The sequence below is a fragment of the Peromyscus eremicus genome, chromosome X (genome assembly GCF_949786415.1).
Source record: "Peromyscus eremicus chromosome X, PerEre_H2_v1, whole genome shotgun sequence".
NCBI lineage: Eukaryota > Metazoa > Chordata > Mammalia > Rodentia > Cricetidae > Peromyscus > Peromyscus eremicus.
Window position 1 is genome coordinate 57,416,820 of NC_081439.1, and position 16,179 is coordinate 57,432,998.

The 16,179-nt window shown below is 40.0% G+C and overlaps 1 protein-coding gene across 2 annotated transcripts in view; it reads right to left on the minus strand.

Annotated features, from left to right (window-relative positions):
• Phka1 (phosphorylase kinase regulatory subunit alpha 1) overlaps positions 1–7,559 on the minus strand; it is a 129,331-nt gene extending 121,772 nt beyond the window's left edge. For both annotated transcript variants that reach the window (XM_059250570.1, XM_059250569.1), the window contains exons 1-4: positions 7,182–7,559; positions 5,579–5,737; positions 2,469–2,516; positions 277–445 (exon numbers count right to left, since the gene is read on the minus strand). In XM_059250570.1, the coding sequence (XP_059106553.1) occupies positions 277–445; positions 2,469–2,516; positions 5,579–5,737; positions 7,182–7,259 (454 nt within the window). In that variant the 5' untranslated portion in view covers positions 7,260–7,559. The remainder of the gene's footprint in view (positions 1–276; positions 446–2,468; positions 2,517–5,578; positions 5,738–7,181) is intronic.
• Positions 7,560–16,179: the final 8,620 nt, after the last annotated feature.

Here is a 16,179-nt window from a genome sequence, read left to right on the forward strand (position 1 = left end):
AAATGCCTGTCTAAAGACCTAGCCAAGAATTCCAGGTTCCTATTTTTAAAGAGTATTAATTAGCTTAGCACTGCAAATTTGTTTCTCAATACAATAAGATATTGCCTAGACCTCAGAAAACTTATTTAGCTGTATAAAACTTTTAAAATCCCATTATTTCTAATGTGCTTCTTTGAAGATTCATTATTTTCTGGCCAATACCTACAGAGAAGCCAAAAGAATCAGAGTAGATGCTCCAAGCTTAGGAGTATGCAGTAACTCTCTCCTTGTACTGACCTGAGGCAGTCATTTGTGCTAGGAAGAGCAGGTACACAGAAGTAGCATCCAACTGGAGGTGTCCCCACTGGTCATCACCCACTACCGTGGCACAAGTTTTGGTGTTGTACTTGGCATGGAGGCTATCCTTAGTACTCTGACTATACTTGAAGGACTCTACTTTATCCACCTGGAAAGAAAACAGTAGAAGAAGGATAGTCAGAAAAGTCAACTCATATGCTATGTATCTTTAGTGCTATGGCATACACCAGTGCACTCTGCCTTCCCTAAGACTAACCCTGATTTGAAGTAAATTGTTACCTGTTTTCCTTACACTGAAAAATCTGTTACTTTTAATAAAAAAAAAAAATGGTAAAAAAAAAACCCAGCTATTTCCTGTTCATCACCTCTCTTCTATGCTTTTCAAATGTTTGCTTTGCCATATTGTAGAGAAACTTTAGTAAGATAACTTAGTGTTACACATTCGTTCCTGAAATTAAAGTAGGAATCTACGGATACATTGAGAGAAGAGAATATTTTTACTTATGCATGTGTGCATAACAGTTTGTAGGTGTGGGTACCCCCAGAGGCCAGAAGAGGGCATCAGATTCCTTGGAGCTGAAGTTATAGGCAGTTGTGAGCCACCCAACAAACTCAGGTCCTCTGCAAGAGCAATATGTGCTCTTAACCTCTGAGCCATCTAACTCCAAGATGATAAATTTTGAGGATACCATAAAAAGTGTTAATGAGAACCACACAGAGTAATAGAGATATAGTATTATAGAAAGCTGAAATTACAAATTAGAAGAGAATCATTGGGAGCTGGGGGTATAGCTTAGTGGTAATGTGTTCTGAGTGTGCATAAGGCCCCGGGTTCAATTTCTAACACACATACACACGGTGGGGGGGGGGGAGACAGAGAGAGACAGAGAGAGAGACAGAGAGAGAGACAGAGAGACAGAGAAAGAAAGACAGGACAGCAAGCCAGCCAGCCAGCCAGCGGGGCGGTGGTGGCGCACACCTTTAATCCCAGCACTGGGGAGGCAGAGGTAGGCAGATCTCTGTGAGTTCGAGGCCAGCCAGGAAACCTTGGGTAAAAGTTCCTGACCTAATTCCTGAAATGTAGTTGTGATTGTTTATGCCTCTGATGTATAATAACCAGGACATTTTAAATATGTTCATGAAACATGAACTATACCTATTTAATAAGACAGAAAGTATAAATATCTGAAATATAAATGAAGTAAAAAATACAGAGAGAAAAATATTATGTGAACAGATTAGTAAAGAGGTATGTACAATAATTAACTGTATATACATTTAAAAATCTTTTGTAGATAAGGAAGTTTAGAAGTTGAAAGTTGATTTCTTTCTATTTTCACATAGTTAAGTCAGATTAAATATGTACATGTTTTGAGATCTTAGAATAAAGTTATCTTACTAAACTATGTTTGTGTGGAGAAAATGTCATAAATTTAAAACATGAATGGTAGACTTTAAAAATATTTGCAATATATGTGACAAATGTTTAATATCCATAATGTACAAGAACTCAGTAGGCAAGAAACAGACAATCTACAAATAAAAAGAGGCAAAGCTCTAGCAGGTAATTCACTAGTAAGGGACTACAGATTTTCAATTCATATATAAAAGGATATTCAGCTACACTAAAGGTCAGGGAATGCCAATCACTTGAAGTTCAAGATCCCTTATCCTTAATCCTAAAATTGAAAATACTTTGATTTTTTTTCTAACTACATTTTATATCAATACTCACTTGGTGGAAACCCTAAATTCAAATCAATATAGGGCTATTTATAGGCTTTATTCCATTTAGTGTAAAAGGAATGATTCCCCACAAAAAAATGTTTTTTTATTGTAGAGTATTTTTCTCTATCCACTGAAGACATGAGAAATTATATGATACGTGTACTATGTTATCTTTTTAAAAATCTGTAAACGTATTAGTTCTAGAACTGATCTGGATCTAAGAGTTTAAACAGTTTTAAAAAAATCATTTGTAAAAGGAGGAAAAAGACTGAAAAGAAAAACTCCCATTGTAACAGGGTGGTAAGTCTGAGTGTGACATCCCCCACATGAGAGTTCCAAACTTTCTAAAATTAGAGTGTACTATTTGTGAATCTGAAAAAGGGCTATAAGCATGATGAGGATGTTGTCAGCTGTTTTCTTAGGAGTTGTTACCAATTCCATACCTGTCTGATCATGCAGTGCAGCAGTCCCCTCATTAGCTTCACTACACTCTGCAGAAATAAATGGAAACGAGACTGTTATAAACATACTGAGATACAAGAACACTTACTCAGCAACTTCAGTCGGTACATGACCTTTTGAGAACAAGTAACCCTATCCTGGGTTCTATTTACATGGCATTTACTTTATAGGTACACAGAACAGATTGCAGTTAAAAGTTGAAGAATCAAAAGCCATAGTTTATGAATACTTGGATTTAAATAATAATACAAGTTTGGCAGTTTTACCTAAAAATAAGCTAATCATCTAACAGGGGAGACTCCACCTAGAGAAAAGGAGCAAGTCAACTTACATAGCTCTAAGGATCTTCTAGTATATGCCCTACAGCCTCCACAGCATCTTTTCAAGTTTTTCATTTTATTTCTAAAGATTTCTTTTTCATTTTATATGTATGGGTGTTTGGATTATATGTACAGATCACATGCATGCCTGGCATGACTAGTGAGTATGTTTTAGAACATCACAGCATAGAATAGCTTCTCCACCTCTCTACACAGCTTTCTTGTTTCACAATCTAGAAGATCTTCAATTGCCCTTGTGTTCCACAAACCACACTATGAGAATTTTTTAAGGAATACTGTGAGGGTGACTATAAAATGAAGACACCTTTAAGAGAAACAGCAAGTTGCTACTGTTTGGTAGGGTATTGTGTTCGGTTTTACTTAGAAAGGTGGGTCTTCAGGCACACAGAGTTTGAAGAACCACAGGATACACAGGGAAAACTAGTAAGCAGACAAATAAAAACTAGATTTTGGATCTCAAGTGAGATTAGAGTTAAAGGAAGAGATCTGGATATCATTCTCATAAAAGTGTGAAAAGCCGTGAAAAAAAGATGAGAGATGATACAAGAGAATAAAAGAACCAGAATTGGAGGCAGCCAAAGAGACCTTGATTTACCTGAATATTTATTTTTATAGCTATGAGATCGTATCTATATGCCCAAGCAAGGGGACTTTTGTAAAAGTATACTTGTGTATAATTCTATTTTCAATATACAATATAGAAGTTAGTTAAAGCCATTTCTTCTTTTCATCCACAATTCTCTTCTATTCTCAGAGTTTATGAGAGAGAAGCTAAAATAAAAGTTGGAAGAAAGTATATAAATGATTAACAATGTTTTGGGGGAAATCTACACAGTAATATTATGTTGGCAATAGGTATAAATTTAATCCCTGGATGTATTGGATTTAATTTACTAGTTATAGATCAGATAATTTACTAGTTATAGATCAGTTATTATCTAGACACATTATTAGATCTGTCTATAATAGAATCTTAAACTGTTTGAAAGTGAGGTCCAGTAAGGCTATCTCTGAAAAGCTTTCCAAGCAATTCCAATGTACCACCAGAGTTTAGAATTTCTCATGTGGGTCAGGGACAAATCCAACCCATAACTGTTTCTGTAAATAAAGTTTTATTGGAACACTGCCATGCTAATTCTTTACATATCATCTCTGGTTCTTTTCTGCTATACCTACAGAGCTGAGTAATTAGAGACAAGTAACCTATATGCCAAAAGTATTTATTATCTGACCCTTTACAAAGATGGGTGGGTTTCTAATCCCCACTCTAAATTAATGCTGACAGGTTTTTTAAAACAAGAGATCTAATAATCATATTTGTTTTGATTTATACAACAAGTCCATATAAAATTTAGAGTTCCCACAAAAGCTTTTCTGAAGCTATTTCCCATTTCCACAATATTCTGAAACATTCTAAAGTTACTAATATGGTGACATAAAAATATTTTTCAGCTATGTGAAAGGTTATATAACAGGACACTAAAATTTTAGAACTGGCAATTCACCTTTTTCCTCATTTTCCCACTTGGGTCAAATAAGGAAAGACACCAACTCAGCAGGACGATGGGACAACAGATTTATTCTAATAATCTTGAAAAGTTTTGATCAAATTATATCAGGCATGTATTTACAGTTCTGCTGATATTAATTTATAGCAAAACAAAACAAAGAACAAACTACTGAGATCAAAATACCAAAATATTCAGGATAGGATGTAGGCCTAGGGGTTTTAAAAAATACTACTACATCTTCCAAATTTCTATTATGACGTTATTTCTACAAAAGTCTGTACTTCCTAGGCTAGAGCAAAAACTCCATCAATTTTTGTGTCTCTCAGTAATGGCTTGAAAGAATTACACAAACGCCTGCTGTTGCTGACGATAGCACAGTGAGACTTACAGACAGTGAGATAGCACAGTGTCTCACTGCCGGGAACTACAACTTCTAAATATATTGCTGCTCTTAAAAATAACCAAATCTCAGTATCCTGACTTATAGATCACAAATGGAGCTCTGGTTTTCTAAGTTCAAGGGAAACGACAGGAGGAAATGGCTGGTCTGGAAAGGCTCCTTCTCACTAATGGGAAAGGATGCCCATATACTCACAACTGATAGCAGAGTACTTTATCAGTAAAGGTCTCAAGTAATCCAAATGATGCCAAATCATTGCTTTTTTAGACACTTCAGAGGATATAAAGGATGTTAATTTACTGAGGGGAAGGTGCCTTAAAAGTTGGCTTAAGATCATCTCCTGACTCTGACCTCAATTTGTCCCCAGGCAGGCAACAGGCTCTCTAAAATAGTGGTCACAGCTATACAGATAAACATTACTTTTGTCTAGTGAGGACGGCCTGTTGATTTATGTCAGTTATGCTTATATAGATAGAATTATTTTCCAAAAATAAGTAAAATAGTATATATCTGCTCCCAAATAGTCTTCTCAATGAAATGGTGGAACCTGAAAATACACTGAGGGGATTATTAACTTTAGGAACTTATCAGGGTAGGATTTTTAAAGTAATGAACATACTGTACCCCTTTCCTTGAATCTGCAAGTTTCAAGTTTTCACTGCAATAACCAAACCAAACCAAACTAAACTGAACCAAAACTGCTTCAGCTACAGTACAGGAAACCTTTATAGAAGGCAGTTTCAGCAAGACGGCCTAGGGATGACATTTCCTTCCACTCCCACTCACCCTACTACAACCACATGTAGCTCCACATCTCTACAGGGGTTTATTTTGATTACCTGCTCCAGTTCATAGGCCTTTGCCTTGTCCTCATCACGGTCTGCATTTTTCCGATATGCCAGGCCCAAACCCCACACAGCCAGGATGCTATACACATTATCTCGGACCCAGGCATCCTTCTGATCATAACTGGCTGGAAGCAATCCTGTTACTGGATTCTGCAAGATCAATCAAGAGAGGACACGCAGTTAAGTTCAGGGTGTTAAAGGAAACAATCTATGAAATATTTTATTTGGAAATTTTAGTCTTTCTCCTTCTTCCCCATTCTTGAGTTTTAGAACTTCCTTTTCTTTTTACCAATTTCAGGCAGACATTATCCCCCAGCTTTACAGAGCTATAACTGACAATAAAATTATAAATATTTACAGCTTGCAACATTATAATTTGACACATACATGAATGTATTGTGGAATGACTAGCACAATCAAGTTACTACGCCCATCACCTCACTTTGATATGGTGGGATTTACTCTCTCAGCAAATTTCAAGTACACAATGAAAGTATTATGGACTAGTCAGTGTGCTGCTGTTGCTAATCTGTGTTGCAAAATATACTCACTTTGTAACAGAAAGTTTGTTCTCTTCCCACGAGCTATCTTAAGACCAAGGAAAGAGCTGGCTGAAGGCTTAAAAATCCAAAATGCGGGTATCATTAAAATAAAGGCATTATTAAAGGTATTATTATTACATATATTACTAAGAATTTCTAAAATCATTTTTTAAATTCAACTACTAATAAAGTAAAGGAGCAGAAGAAATATATTTAGAAACATATACAGTCAGGTGTGGTGCCCTATGCCTATAATTCCTTGGCTGGAGAGACTGAAGCAGGAAGACTGATGTTATTTCAAGACCAGCCTTGGCTACATCGTGAGTTTCAGGCCATTGTGGGCCACAGAGTAAGACTTTGTTCCCAAAACAAACCAAACAACTCCAAAAAGTATGTATTAGCCAGGTGCTATGGTGCATACCTGTAATCTCAGCACTGAGGAGACAAAGCAGGTGGATGGAGAGTTTGAGGTCAGCCTGGGCTACATGGCGAAATCCTGTCTCGAACAAACAAAACAAAAACAACTTAGGAAACAAACAAAAAAACCCCACTGGCTTATGATCTATTATCTAAATTCAGAAGGCTGTGGCAGGAAGATCCCAAGTTCAAGGCCAGCCTAAGCCACTGAGCAAAACTGTTTATAAATAGTTTACACAAAGTTTAAAAGTATACACAAAGTGCCTTGACCTTCAAAATAGTCTAAGATCTCTTAGGATGGCTAAATGTTCTCCTCCATCTTTGGTGGGGGGTGGAAGTAGATGGCACAAACCTGGGGTGAGGGCGTCAATAAAAAAGTGTTATCACCTCTTGCAACTCTCTCTGCTCCTGGAACCCAGCTGTAGCTGGGGGCGGGGGGGGTACCTCTGAGCTCAGAAAGTACTACTCAGGAATTACTGCAGAGGGGTGGGGGTTGTTCATGCCACACTTGGGTTCTTTCCTCGGGTTCAACGTGTAACTTTCCTTCAGGATCTTTTAGGGCTTCCGCACAGACAAATGCATTCCGGGGTTCACCCAAGGTCAGCCGCTCTCACTTCACCCCTGCTTACACTTACCTGATGGCACAGGATGGTCTGATGCACCAGCCGAGCATAGCCATCCAGGCGAACCCCCGAGTTACTCCGGCTCCTCATTGCGCCACGTCCCTAATCCCCCAATCCACACTCGGGAAGCTTGGACACCAGGCCTGCGGAAACCTTCGAAGCGCTCGTTCACTTGCGTGGCCAATGGTTCCCGCGCGGCGCCCTGCTCCAGCGGCCTCGGAGTCCGCTCAGGCGACGGCTCAGCTTCCGCTGCTCTAGGCTTCGGCCCACAACGCCCCGGTCTCCCCTCAGTCTCCCGTGACCTCCAGGTGCCAAAGCGGCATCCTCCGTTCCACTGAAAGGGACCGCAGCGGCCCGGAGACTCCAGGCTGGCAAGTGCGGCGGGTCAGCGGCCCTAGCACCGCCTCCCCTGGCGAGCGTGCGGGGGCGGGGCGTGGGTCCTGCAGCTGCGCGCTGCGCCCACGGGCTGGCCGCTCACTGCCCAGAATGTGTCGCCGTAGGCAATGTGCTCTCCTGGGGTTATTTTCGAAACACTGCAAGTGACTATTTTAATTTTGCACGCCTGTTGTGCGCACGGGCAGTTGCTCTCACTTCTGAGGGACTAGTTTTAGGGACCCACGGGAACTTCAAAACTGAAAGGAGAGACGCGTTTGCGCTCAAGGGCTGAGTGATTCGATTTCCGGGTCTTTATTTGACTTAAAAGTCGGTTTAAACTCTGAAGCCAAACAAAAGAGAGCTCCCTGGGGTTATTGCCTCCTTAGAGTCCGCAGCGTGGGAAGGAAGAAGCAGTTAGGGATCTTTGAGGAAGCAAGTGTTGCAGGCGGGAGCGAGCAGCGACCAAGGGTGGCCTTGATGGGACAGCTGGCAGGGGAGTATCTGCTTTGGAAGGCTACCCCGTAGTGTGTAGGTGACAAAGATTCAGCTGAAAATAAAGCGGGAGAGGAGGTTAGGGAAGAAGGCTGCAGAGGACACTGTGACAGGTTTGGGGAATCGCTTCTTACAAGCGGTCCCCAGGGCCTTTGCTCTACAGTCCCCACCCCCACCTTTTCCTCTCTGCTGTTCCAAACCCTGCACCCCAGTCAGGGCTCAGCTGGAGTACCACCTGCTTTCTGAAGTGCGGGGTAAGAGAATTAGGCTGTCGCTTGACCTTTCAAAATCTAAGCCTTCCCTGGCCACCTCACTCTGGCCACAGTGATTTTGCATTTTCGTTCATCTTTTTTCTGTCTCTCTTAAGTTTCTTCTCCTTACGAGCTGCCTCTGGGCCACCACTGCCACAGCCACAGCCTGTTCTTCACTAAGTATAGCAAAGAGCCAGGCACCTTGGAAGGTGACTAGCAAATATTTGAAAATGATGATGAAGGGTGAGTGCTCAAGAACACTGAGCTGGGATTTTCAGGTTAAAACAGCCAGTCAATGATGCAGTTCAATACAGTGACACGGATTTCTCCGGCAAATAGTTTCCATTGCAGTCACTACCTACGCAAATGCAATGACTGGTAAATAAACCACTTCAAGTCCTTAGTGCACAGGGAAAGAGTTCAGTTTGGAGAGAGTATCCCCCTGCTCAGACAAGTGTCTGTCCTCTGGATTTTCTTCATCTCAATATTATTTAAACACATTTTCAAAACATTAAAATAATATATGATCACCGAAGAAAACTTGCAAAATACAGAAAAAGCGACATAAAACATTGAAATCATCCACCACCTGTTGATACTTAAATGCATTTTCTACTCGTTATATTCCTTCTGCATAGCCCTCCCCTCCCCTCATGGTATCATAACTGGATGAGGAATGGCAGAAGTGCATTATCACGAAGAATGGTAGCTAGCTGGCTATCAACAGACCCTGTTGGCTGGCATGGCCTGGTGCTTTCATCGTCAGTCCAATTTAGATTTTCAGTCTTATAGTCTTAGAAACTTGATCTGCTCAACGTTCCAGGACTGCTAAGACACAAGAGGCTGACTCATGCTGATTACCTCACAAGAGCTTGGTCCATGAAAACCAGGATGCTGTTTGATCATGAGAAACAGAACTGTAACATAGCTTACATTAACCTGACCACTAATAATAATAAATTGTAATCCTTATTATATATCATATATATATTTAAGATATATATATATATATATATATATATATATATATATCTTCAATAATGGCCCTATTAGGTAGTTACTCTTCTGATTAGTATACATTAATTGTACACCCGAATTTCATCAAAATTTATTCATAATTAAACCTTAGAGGTGGAGAAATGAAGGCACATGAAAATTAACTAGTTGACAGTGTGATCTTCTATGTTGGTTTCAGATATTTATGTATCCAGGGCTCATTGGTTCCTTTTTTTAGGTATATCAAAGTTATAAATCAAATTATAGTTGTCAGTCTGAAGTCACAGTCACTGCTTCTTTTAAAAATTATTGACATATACAAGTTGTACATATTATGGGGTACCATGTGATGTTTTGATGCATACACATATTGTATAATATTTAAACTAATATGTAAGTAAACTCTTCATAAAAGTTGCAATATTACAAATAAGGTTAAATTAAGTTCCTTATGTTTAATATCTCCTACTGGGATCTTCTTTAGCCCCTTTGTGAAGGCAGCCAGCATTATTGGATTGGCTTGTGTCCTTCCAAGTTGATTCTGAAGGATTTACACATACATTTGGATATATGCATATAAAATGTACTATGTCTTTATTTGTATTTTTAAAAAGTTGTCATTTATTTTGTGTGTATGTATGTGATGTATGTGTATATGCATATCTGTGCATGTCCTCGTGTGTGTGTGTGTGTGTGTGTGTGTGTGTGTATGTGTGTGTGTGTGTGAAAGGGGGGGCGTTGACCAGCGGAGGTTGAAGTTAGGTGTCCTTTTCTATCACTTGCCACTTTGTGTTTTGAGAGGAGCCTTCTCATTAAAGCTGTCCAGCAGGTATCTACCTGTCTCCTTCCCTCAAGTGCTAGGGCTACAATTGAACACAACCACATCAAGCTTGTATGTGGCTTAGGGGTGTCTGAATCTCTGAGCCATCCCCCTAGACTTCCCTTTTTATTTTTAGAGAAAGGGTCTTACTTTATAGCCTTGGATGGCCTGTAACTCCCTATGTAGATTTGGCTGACCTGGAACTCATCAAGTATACCAGTATAGCTTCAAACTTGTAGAGATCCTCCTTCCTCGGTGGGTACTTGAAGTCTTAGCTACAGCAAATAAGACAACTGAAGGAGATCAAAGGGATACAAACTGGAAAGGAAGAAGTCAAAGTATCTTTATTTGAAGATGATATGATAGTATATGTAAGTGACTGTAACTAGAGTTTTCCTGCCTGGCCCACAGTCAGGACAAATCTCTCTCACCCGCCAGTCCCACAGCTGCTCAGACCCAACCAAGTAAACATAGAGCCTTATATTGCTTACAAACTGTATGGCTGTGGCAGGCTTCTTGCTAACTGTTCTTATAGCTTAAATTAATCCATTTCCATAAATCTATATCTTGCCATGTGGCTTGTGGCTTACTGGCGTCTTCACATGCTGCTTGTCATGGTGGCGGCTGGCAGTGACTCCGACTCAGCCTTCCGCATCCCAGAATTCTCCTCTCTCCTTGTCCCGCCTCTACTTCCTGCCTGGCCACTGGCCAATCAGTGTTTTATTTATACAGAACGATATCCACAGCAAGTGACCCCAAAAATTCCACCAGAGAACTCCTACAGCTGATAAACACTTTCAGCAAAGTAGTTACATATAAAATTAACTCGAAAAATCAGTAGCCTTCCCATATACAAATGACAAATAGACTGAGAAAGAAATCAGGGAAACAACACACTTCACAATAGCCTCAAATAATATAAAATATATTGGGGTTACTCTAACCCAGCAAGTGAAAGACTTGTATGATAAAAACTTTGAGACTTGGGGCTGCAGAGATGGCTCAGTGGTTAAGAGCACTATTTGAATCCCAGCACCCACATCACAACTGTCTGTAACTCCAATCCTGGGAGATCAGATGTCCCCTTCTGGCTTTCTTGTTACCAGGCACCCATCTAGTATAGAGACATACATGCAAGCAGAACACCTATACATATAAAATAAATTAAATTAAAAAAACTTGGAGACTTGAAGAATTTATTAGACGATGGAAAGATCTCCCATGCTCATGGATCGATAGGATTAACATAGTAAAAATGGCCATCCTATCACAAACAATCTACAGACTCAATGCAGTCAATCTCCATCAAAATTCCAACACAATTGAAAGGACAATCTTCATCTTCATATGGAAACACACACACACATAGCTAAAACAATCCTGAATAACAGAAGAACTGCTGGAGGTATCACCATCCCTGATATCAAGTTGTGTCTCAGAGTTATAGTAATAAAAACAGCCTGGTATTGACATAAAAACATACTTGTTGATCAATGGAATTGAACTGAAGATCCAGGCATAAATTCACACACCTATGGACACCTAATTTCTGATTAAGAAGCCAGAAATTCACACTGGAAGAAAAACAAAGCATCTTCAACAAATGGTGCTGGTCTAACTGGATATTAGTGTGTAGAAGAATGCACATCTCTCACTCTGCACAAACTTCAAGTCCAAGTGGATCAAAGACCTCAACATAAAACCAGATACACTGAACCTGATAGAAGAGAAAGTAGGAAATATCCTTGAATGCATTGGCAGGAGACAGCTTCCTGAAAAGAACACCAATAGTGTAGGCACTAAGATTGACAATTAATAAATGGGACCTCATGAAACTGGAAAGCTTCTGTAAGACAAAGGACACTGTCAATAGGACAAAATGACAGCCTACAGAATGAGAAAAGATCTTCACAAACCCCACATCTAATTGATGGCTAATATCTAAAATATATAAGAACCCAAGAACTAGGCATCAACAAATCAAATAATCCAATTAAAAATGGGGTACATATCTGAACAGAGAATTCTCAATAGAGGAATCTCAAATGGCTAAGAAATACTTAAAGAAATGTTTAACATCCTTACCCATCAGGCAGGGAAATAAAAATCAAAACGACTCTGAGATTCCATCTTACACCAGTCAGAACGGCTAAGATTAATAAAACAAATGACAGCTCATGCTGGCAAGGATGTGGAGTAAGGGGAACATTCACTCATTGCTGGTGGGAGTGCAAACTTGTACAGCCACTATGGAAATCAGTGTGGTATTTCCTCAGAAAGATGGAAACTGATATACTCAAGATCCAGCTATACCATTCTTGGGCATATACCTAAGACTCTTCATCCTACCTATCATAGAGACACTTGCTCAACCATGTTCATTGCTGCTCTATTCATAATGGCCAGAAATTGGAAGCAATATAGATGTTCCTCAATAGAAAAAATGGATAAAGAAAATGTGATCCATTTACACAATGGAATATTACTCAGCCATTAAAGAAAAGAAATCATGAAATTCACAGGTAAATGGATGGAACTAGAAAAAAAATCATTCTGAATGAGGTAACCCAGACCCAGAACAACAAATATAGTATGTATTTGCTTACATGTGGATATTAGCTGTTAATTCAATGATAACCAAGCTAGTCTGTAGAACCACAGAGGTTAAATGTAACACGAATTGCTAAATGGTCTTTTAATAAAAAACCCAGAGCCAGATATTGGGGTAAATGCTAAAAGATCAGAGAGACAAAGGAACAAGCCACAACCACCTCTTACCTCTAGGACTCCTCATCCTGAAAAGCGTTTAGTTCCTGTCTCCTCATGTCTTATGTAGCTTTTCTCATGTAGCCCAGGGTGGCTTTGAACTCACAGAGATCCAGACGGATCTCTACCTCCCAAGTGCTAGGATTAAAGATGTGTGCTACCACTGCCTGGCATCTATGTTTAATTTAGTGGCTTGTTCTGTCCTCTGATCTTCAGGTAAATTTTATTAGGGTACACAATGTATCACCACAGTTAGATATAGAGGAAGGGACTGGGGGAGCAAATAAATCTTATTAGGAAAGGGAAATAGAATAGATAATCATGGATGGATTAGGAGGGGTGGAACATGAGGATGAAGTGGGGAGGGGAAGGAAAGAGAAGGACAAAGGTGGAAATATAGGGAGAGACAGCTAAAATTGAGGGCCATTTGAGGGGTAGCATGAAAACTGATTACAGTAGATGTTTCCTAAACTATATACACATATGAAGTTGATCTACAGAAAATTGCCAATAATGGGGGAGACAGATCCCCAACTGGCTATCTCTTGTCACCAAATGAAGGTTCCAGTGCCAGGACTAGGTTACATCTAATTGAGTTGTTAGCCGAAGGGGTCCCACGGGAATCTCCCAACAACCAGGCTGTTGCCAAGATTATAGGTTGTTCTTCATAAACTGACAGCAAGGTCCCATTACTGAAGATGACACCTATACAACTCATTGAACATGGAGAAGTCAAGCTGGTGCATGCCTACATGTTCCATGTTCTAGAGTTTCTGGTAGAGGAAAGTACTCTACATTGTACCAAAAGAGAAATGTAAACCAACCCAATAAAACTTTTTTTTGAGACAGGGTTTCTCTGTATAGCTTTGGTTGTTCTGGAACAGACTCTGTAGACCAGACTGGCTTTGAACTCAGAGATCCACTGCCTCTGTCTCCTCAAGTGCAAGGATTAAAGGCGTGCGCCACCACCTCCTGGCCCAAAAAACTTTTGACTGGCAATTGTGTCCTGCCTGCAAGTTAAGCAAGTGCAATGGTAGCACAAAGTTTGTGGGAGGAACCAACCAATATCTGATTCGACTTAAGGTCATTCCACAAGATGGAAACCATACCCAACTCTGCTTCGGTGACCAAGAACATGAGACTAGGGAGCTAGGGTAAAACCAAATACTACTGTTCTAAAAAAAAAAAAAAAAAAAGTAGTCATAAAATGACACTTTGGTGGTTTGAAAGAAAATGGCCCCCAAAGGGAGTGGCACTGTTAGGAAGTGTGGCCTTGTTGGAGTGGATATGGCCTTGTTGGAGGAAGTGTGTCACTGTGGGGGTGGGATTTGAGGTCTCATATATGCTCAAGCCATGCTCAGTGTCTCAGTTCACTTCCTGTCACCTGCAGATCAAGATGTAGCTCCTCCTCCACTCTCAGCTCCTTTTCTAGCACTATGTCTGTCTGCACACCACCATGTCCCACCATGATGATAATGGACTAAACCTCTGAAGCTGTAAGGCACCCAGTTAAATGTTTTCCTTTATAAGAGTTGCTGTGGTCATAGTGTCGCTTCACAGCAATAGAAACCCTGAGACAGACACCTAATGACATTCTGCTATACTCATAGATCAGTGCGCTGCTCAGCCATCATCAGAGAATCTTCCTCCTGCAGCAGATGAGAACAAATACAGAGACCCACAGCCAGACATTATGCAGAGAGTGAGAGACCTTAGAACATTCAGCCCTAATCAGGATGTTTACATCAAATCCCTCTGATCAGGGATCAGGGAACCCAATAGAAAAGGAGGCAGAAAAAGCATAAGAGCCAGAGGGGATGGAGAACACCAAGAAAACAAGTCCCTCTTAATTAACACAATCAAAGGACATATGAACTTACTGAGGGACCTACTTGGGTGTGCACCAGATCCTCTGCATATACATTATAGCTTCTAGTTTAGTGTTTTTTATGGGGTTCCTGAGTGTACAAATGAACTGGGCTCTGTTTCTTGCCTCTTCTCTTGGGCTCTTCTGCTGGATTGTTTTGTTATTCTGTTATGTGTTATTTTTTTTATCCTGATGTGTTAGTTTTTGTTTTATCTTTTCTTTTTTTTTTTTTTTTTTTGGTTTTTCAAGACAGGGTTTCTCTGTGTAGCTTTGCGCCTTTTCCTGGATCTCGCTCTGTAGACCAGGCTGGCTTTGAACTCACAAAGATCCGCCTGTCTCTGCCTCCCGAGTGCTGGGATGAAAGGCGTGCACCACCACCGCCCGGCAGTTTTTGTTTTATCTTATTATATTTTATTTTACCGTTATGACTTAGAAGCCTACTTGTTTTCTAATGAGAGACAGAAAGTGAATAGATCTGGGTGGGATGGGAGAAGAGGAAGAACAGGGATGAGTAGAGGGAAGGGAAACAGTAACCAGGATGTATCAATAAAAAAGTATTGACTTAATAGTAAATTTATGTATCATTTATTATCAGTAACAAAGAAAAGAAATCAGTAAAATAAGAAAATAAAGGTGAATGGTGTTGCTGGGGAGATGGCTCAGCAGTTCAGGGCATGTATTGCTCTTGCAGTGGACCTGGGTTTGGTTCCCAGCACCCACATGGTGGTTTATTACCATCTGTAACCCCATATTCAGGGGATCAGATACCCTCTTCTGATCTCCTTGGGCACGAAGCATACACATAGTACACATACATTCAGACAAAATACTCACACATGTAAAACAAATCTAAATTGCAAAAATAGGAAAGGGTGGGGAATAATACCTTAAAAGCTGAAAGAGAATTCCTGGGGGTGGAAAGGTACAGGAGAGTGCAGGGATGGGTCAGCAGATTGGGGAAGAAGAGCAACAAAAAAACAAATTATAATGAAACCTGTATACTTTGTATACTAATTAAAAATCAACCAAAGATTTTTTTCTTTGTACTAATTTCAAAAAAGATCCAGTCCAGGTTCAATTGGTAGTGTAACAGTTTTTTATGATTTTTCTTTTCTTTGTCTGTTGGGGTGGGAGTACACATGTGCATGAGGACAAGAGGTCAACATCAGACATCCTTCTTCAGGTGCTATACATCTTGATTTTTGAGACAAGCCTGGAGCGCTCTGGCTGATCAGTGAGCCCCAGGGGATCCACCTGTCTCCATCTCCTCAGAGCTGAGATCATAAAGCATATCACCGTGCCTGGATTTTAATGTTGGTTCTGAGGCTTGAACACAGATCCTCATGTTTACGAAGCAAGCACTTTACAAACTGACCTTTCTCCCCAGCCTCAATCCCTTTGTCTTGTGATGTTAATTGTAATACAAAGAAAAAGAAATAGACA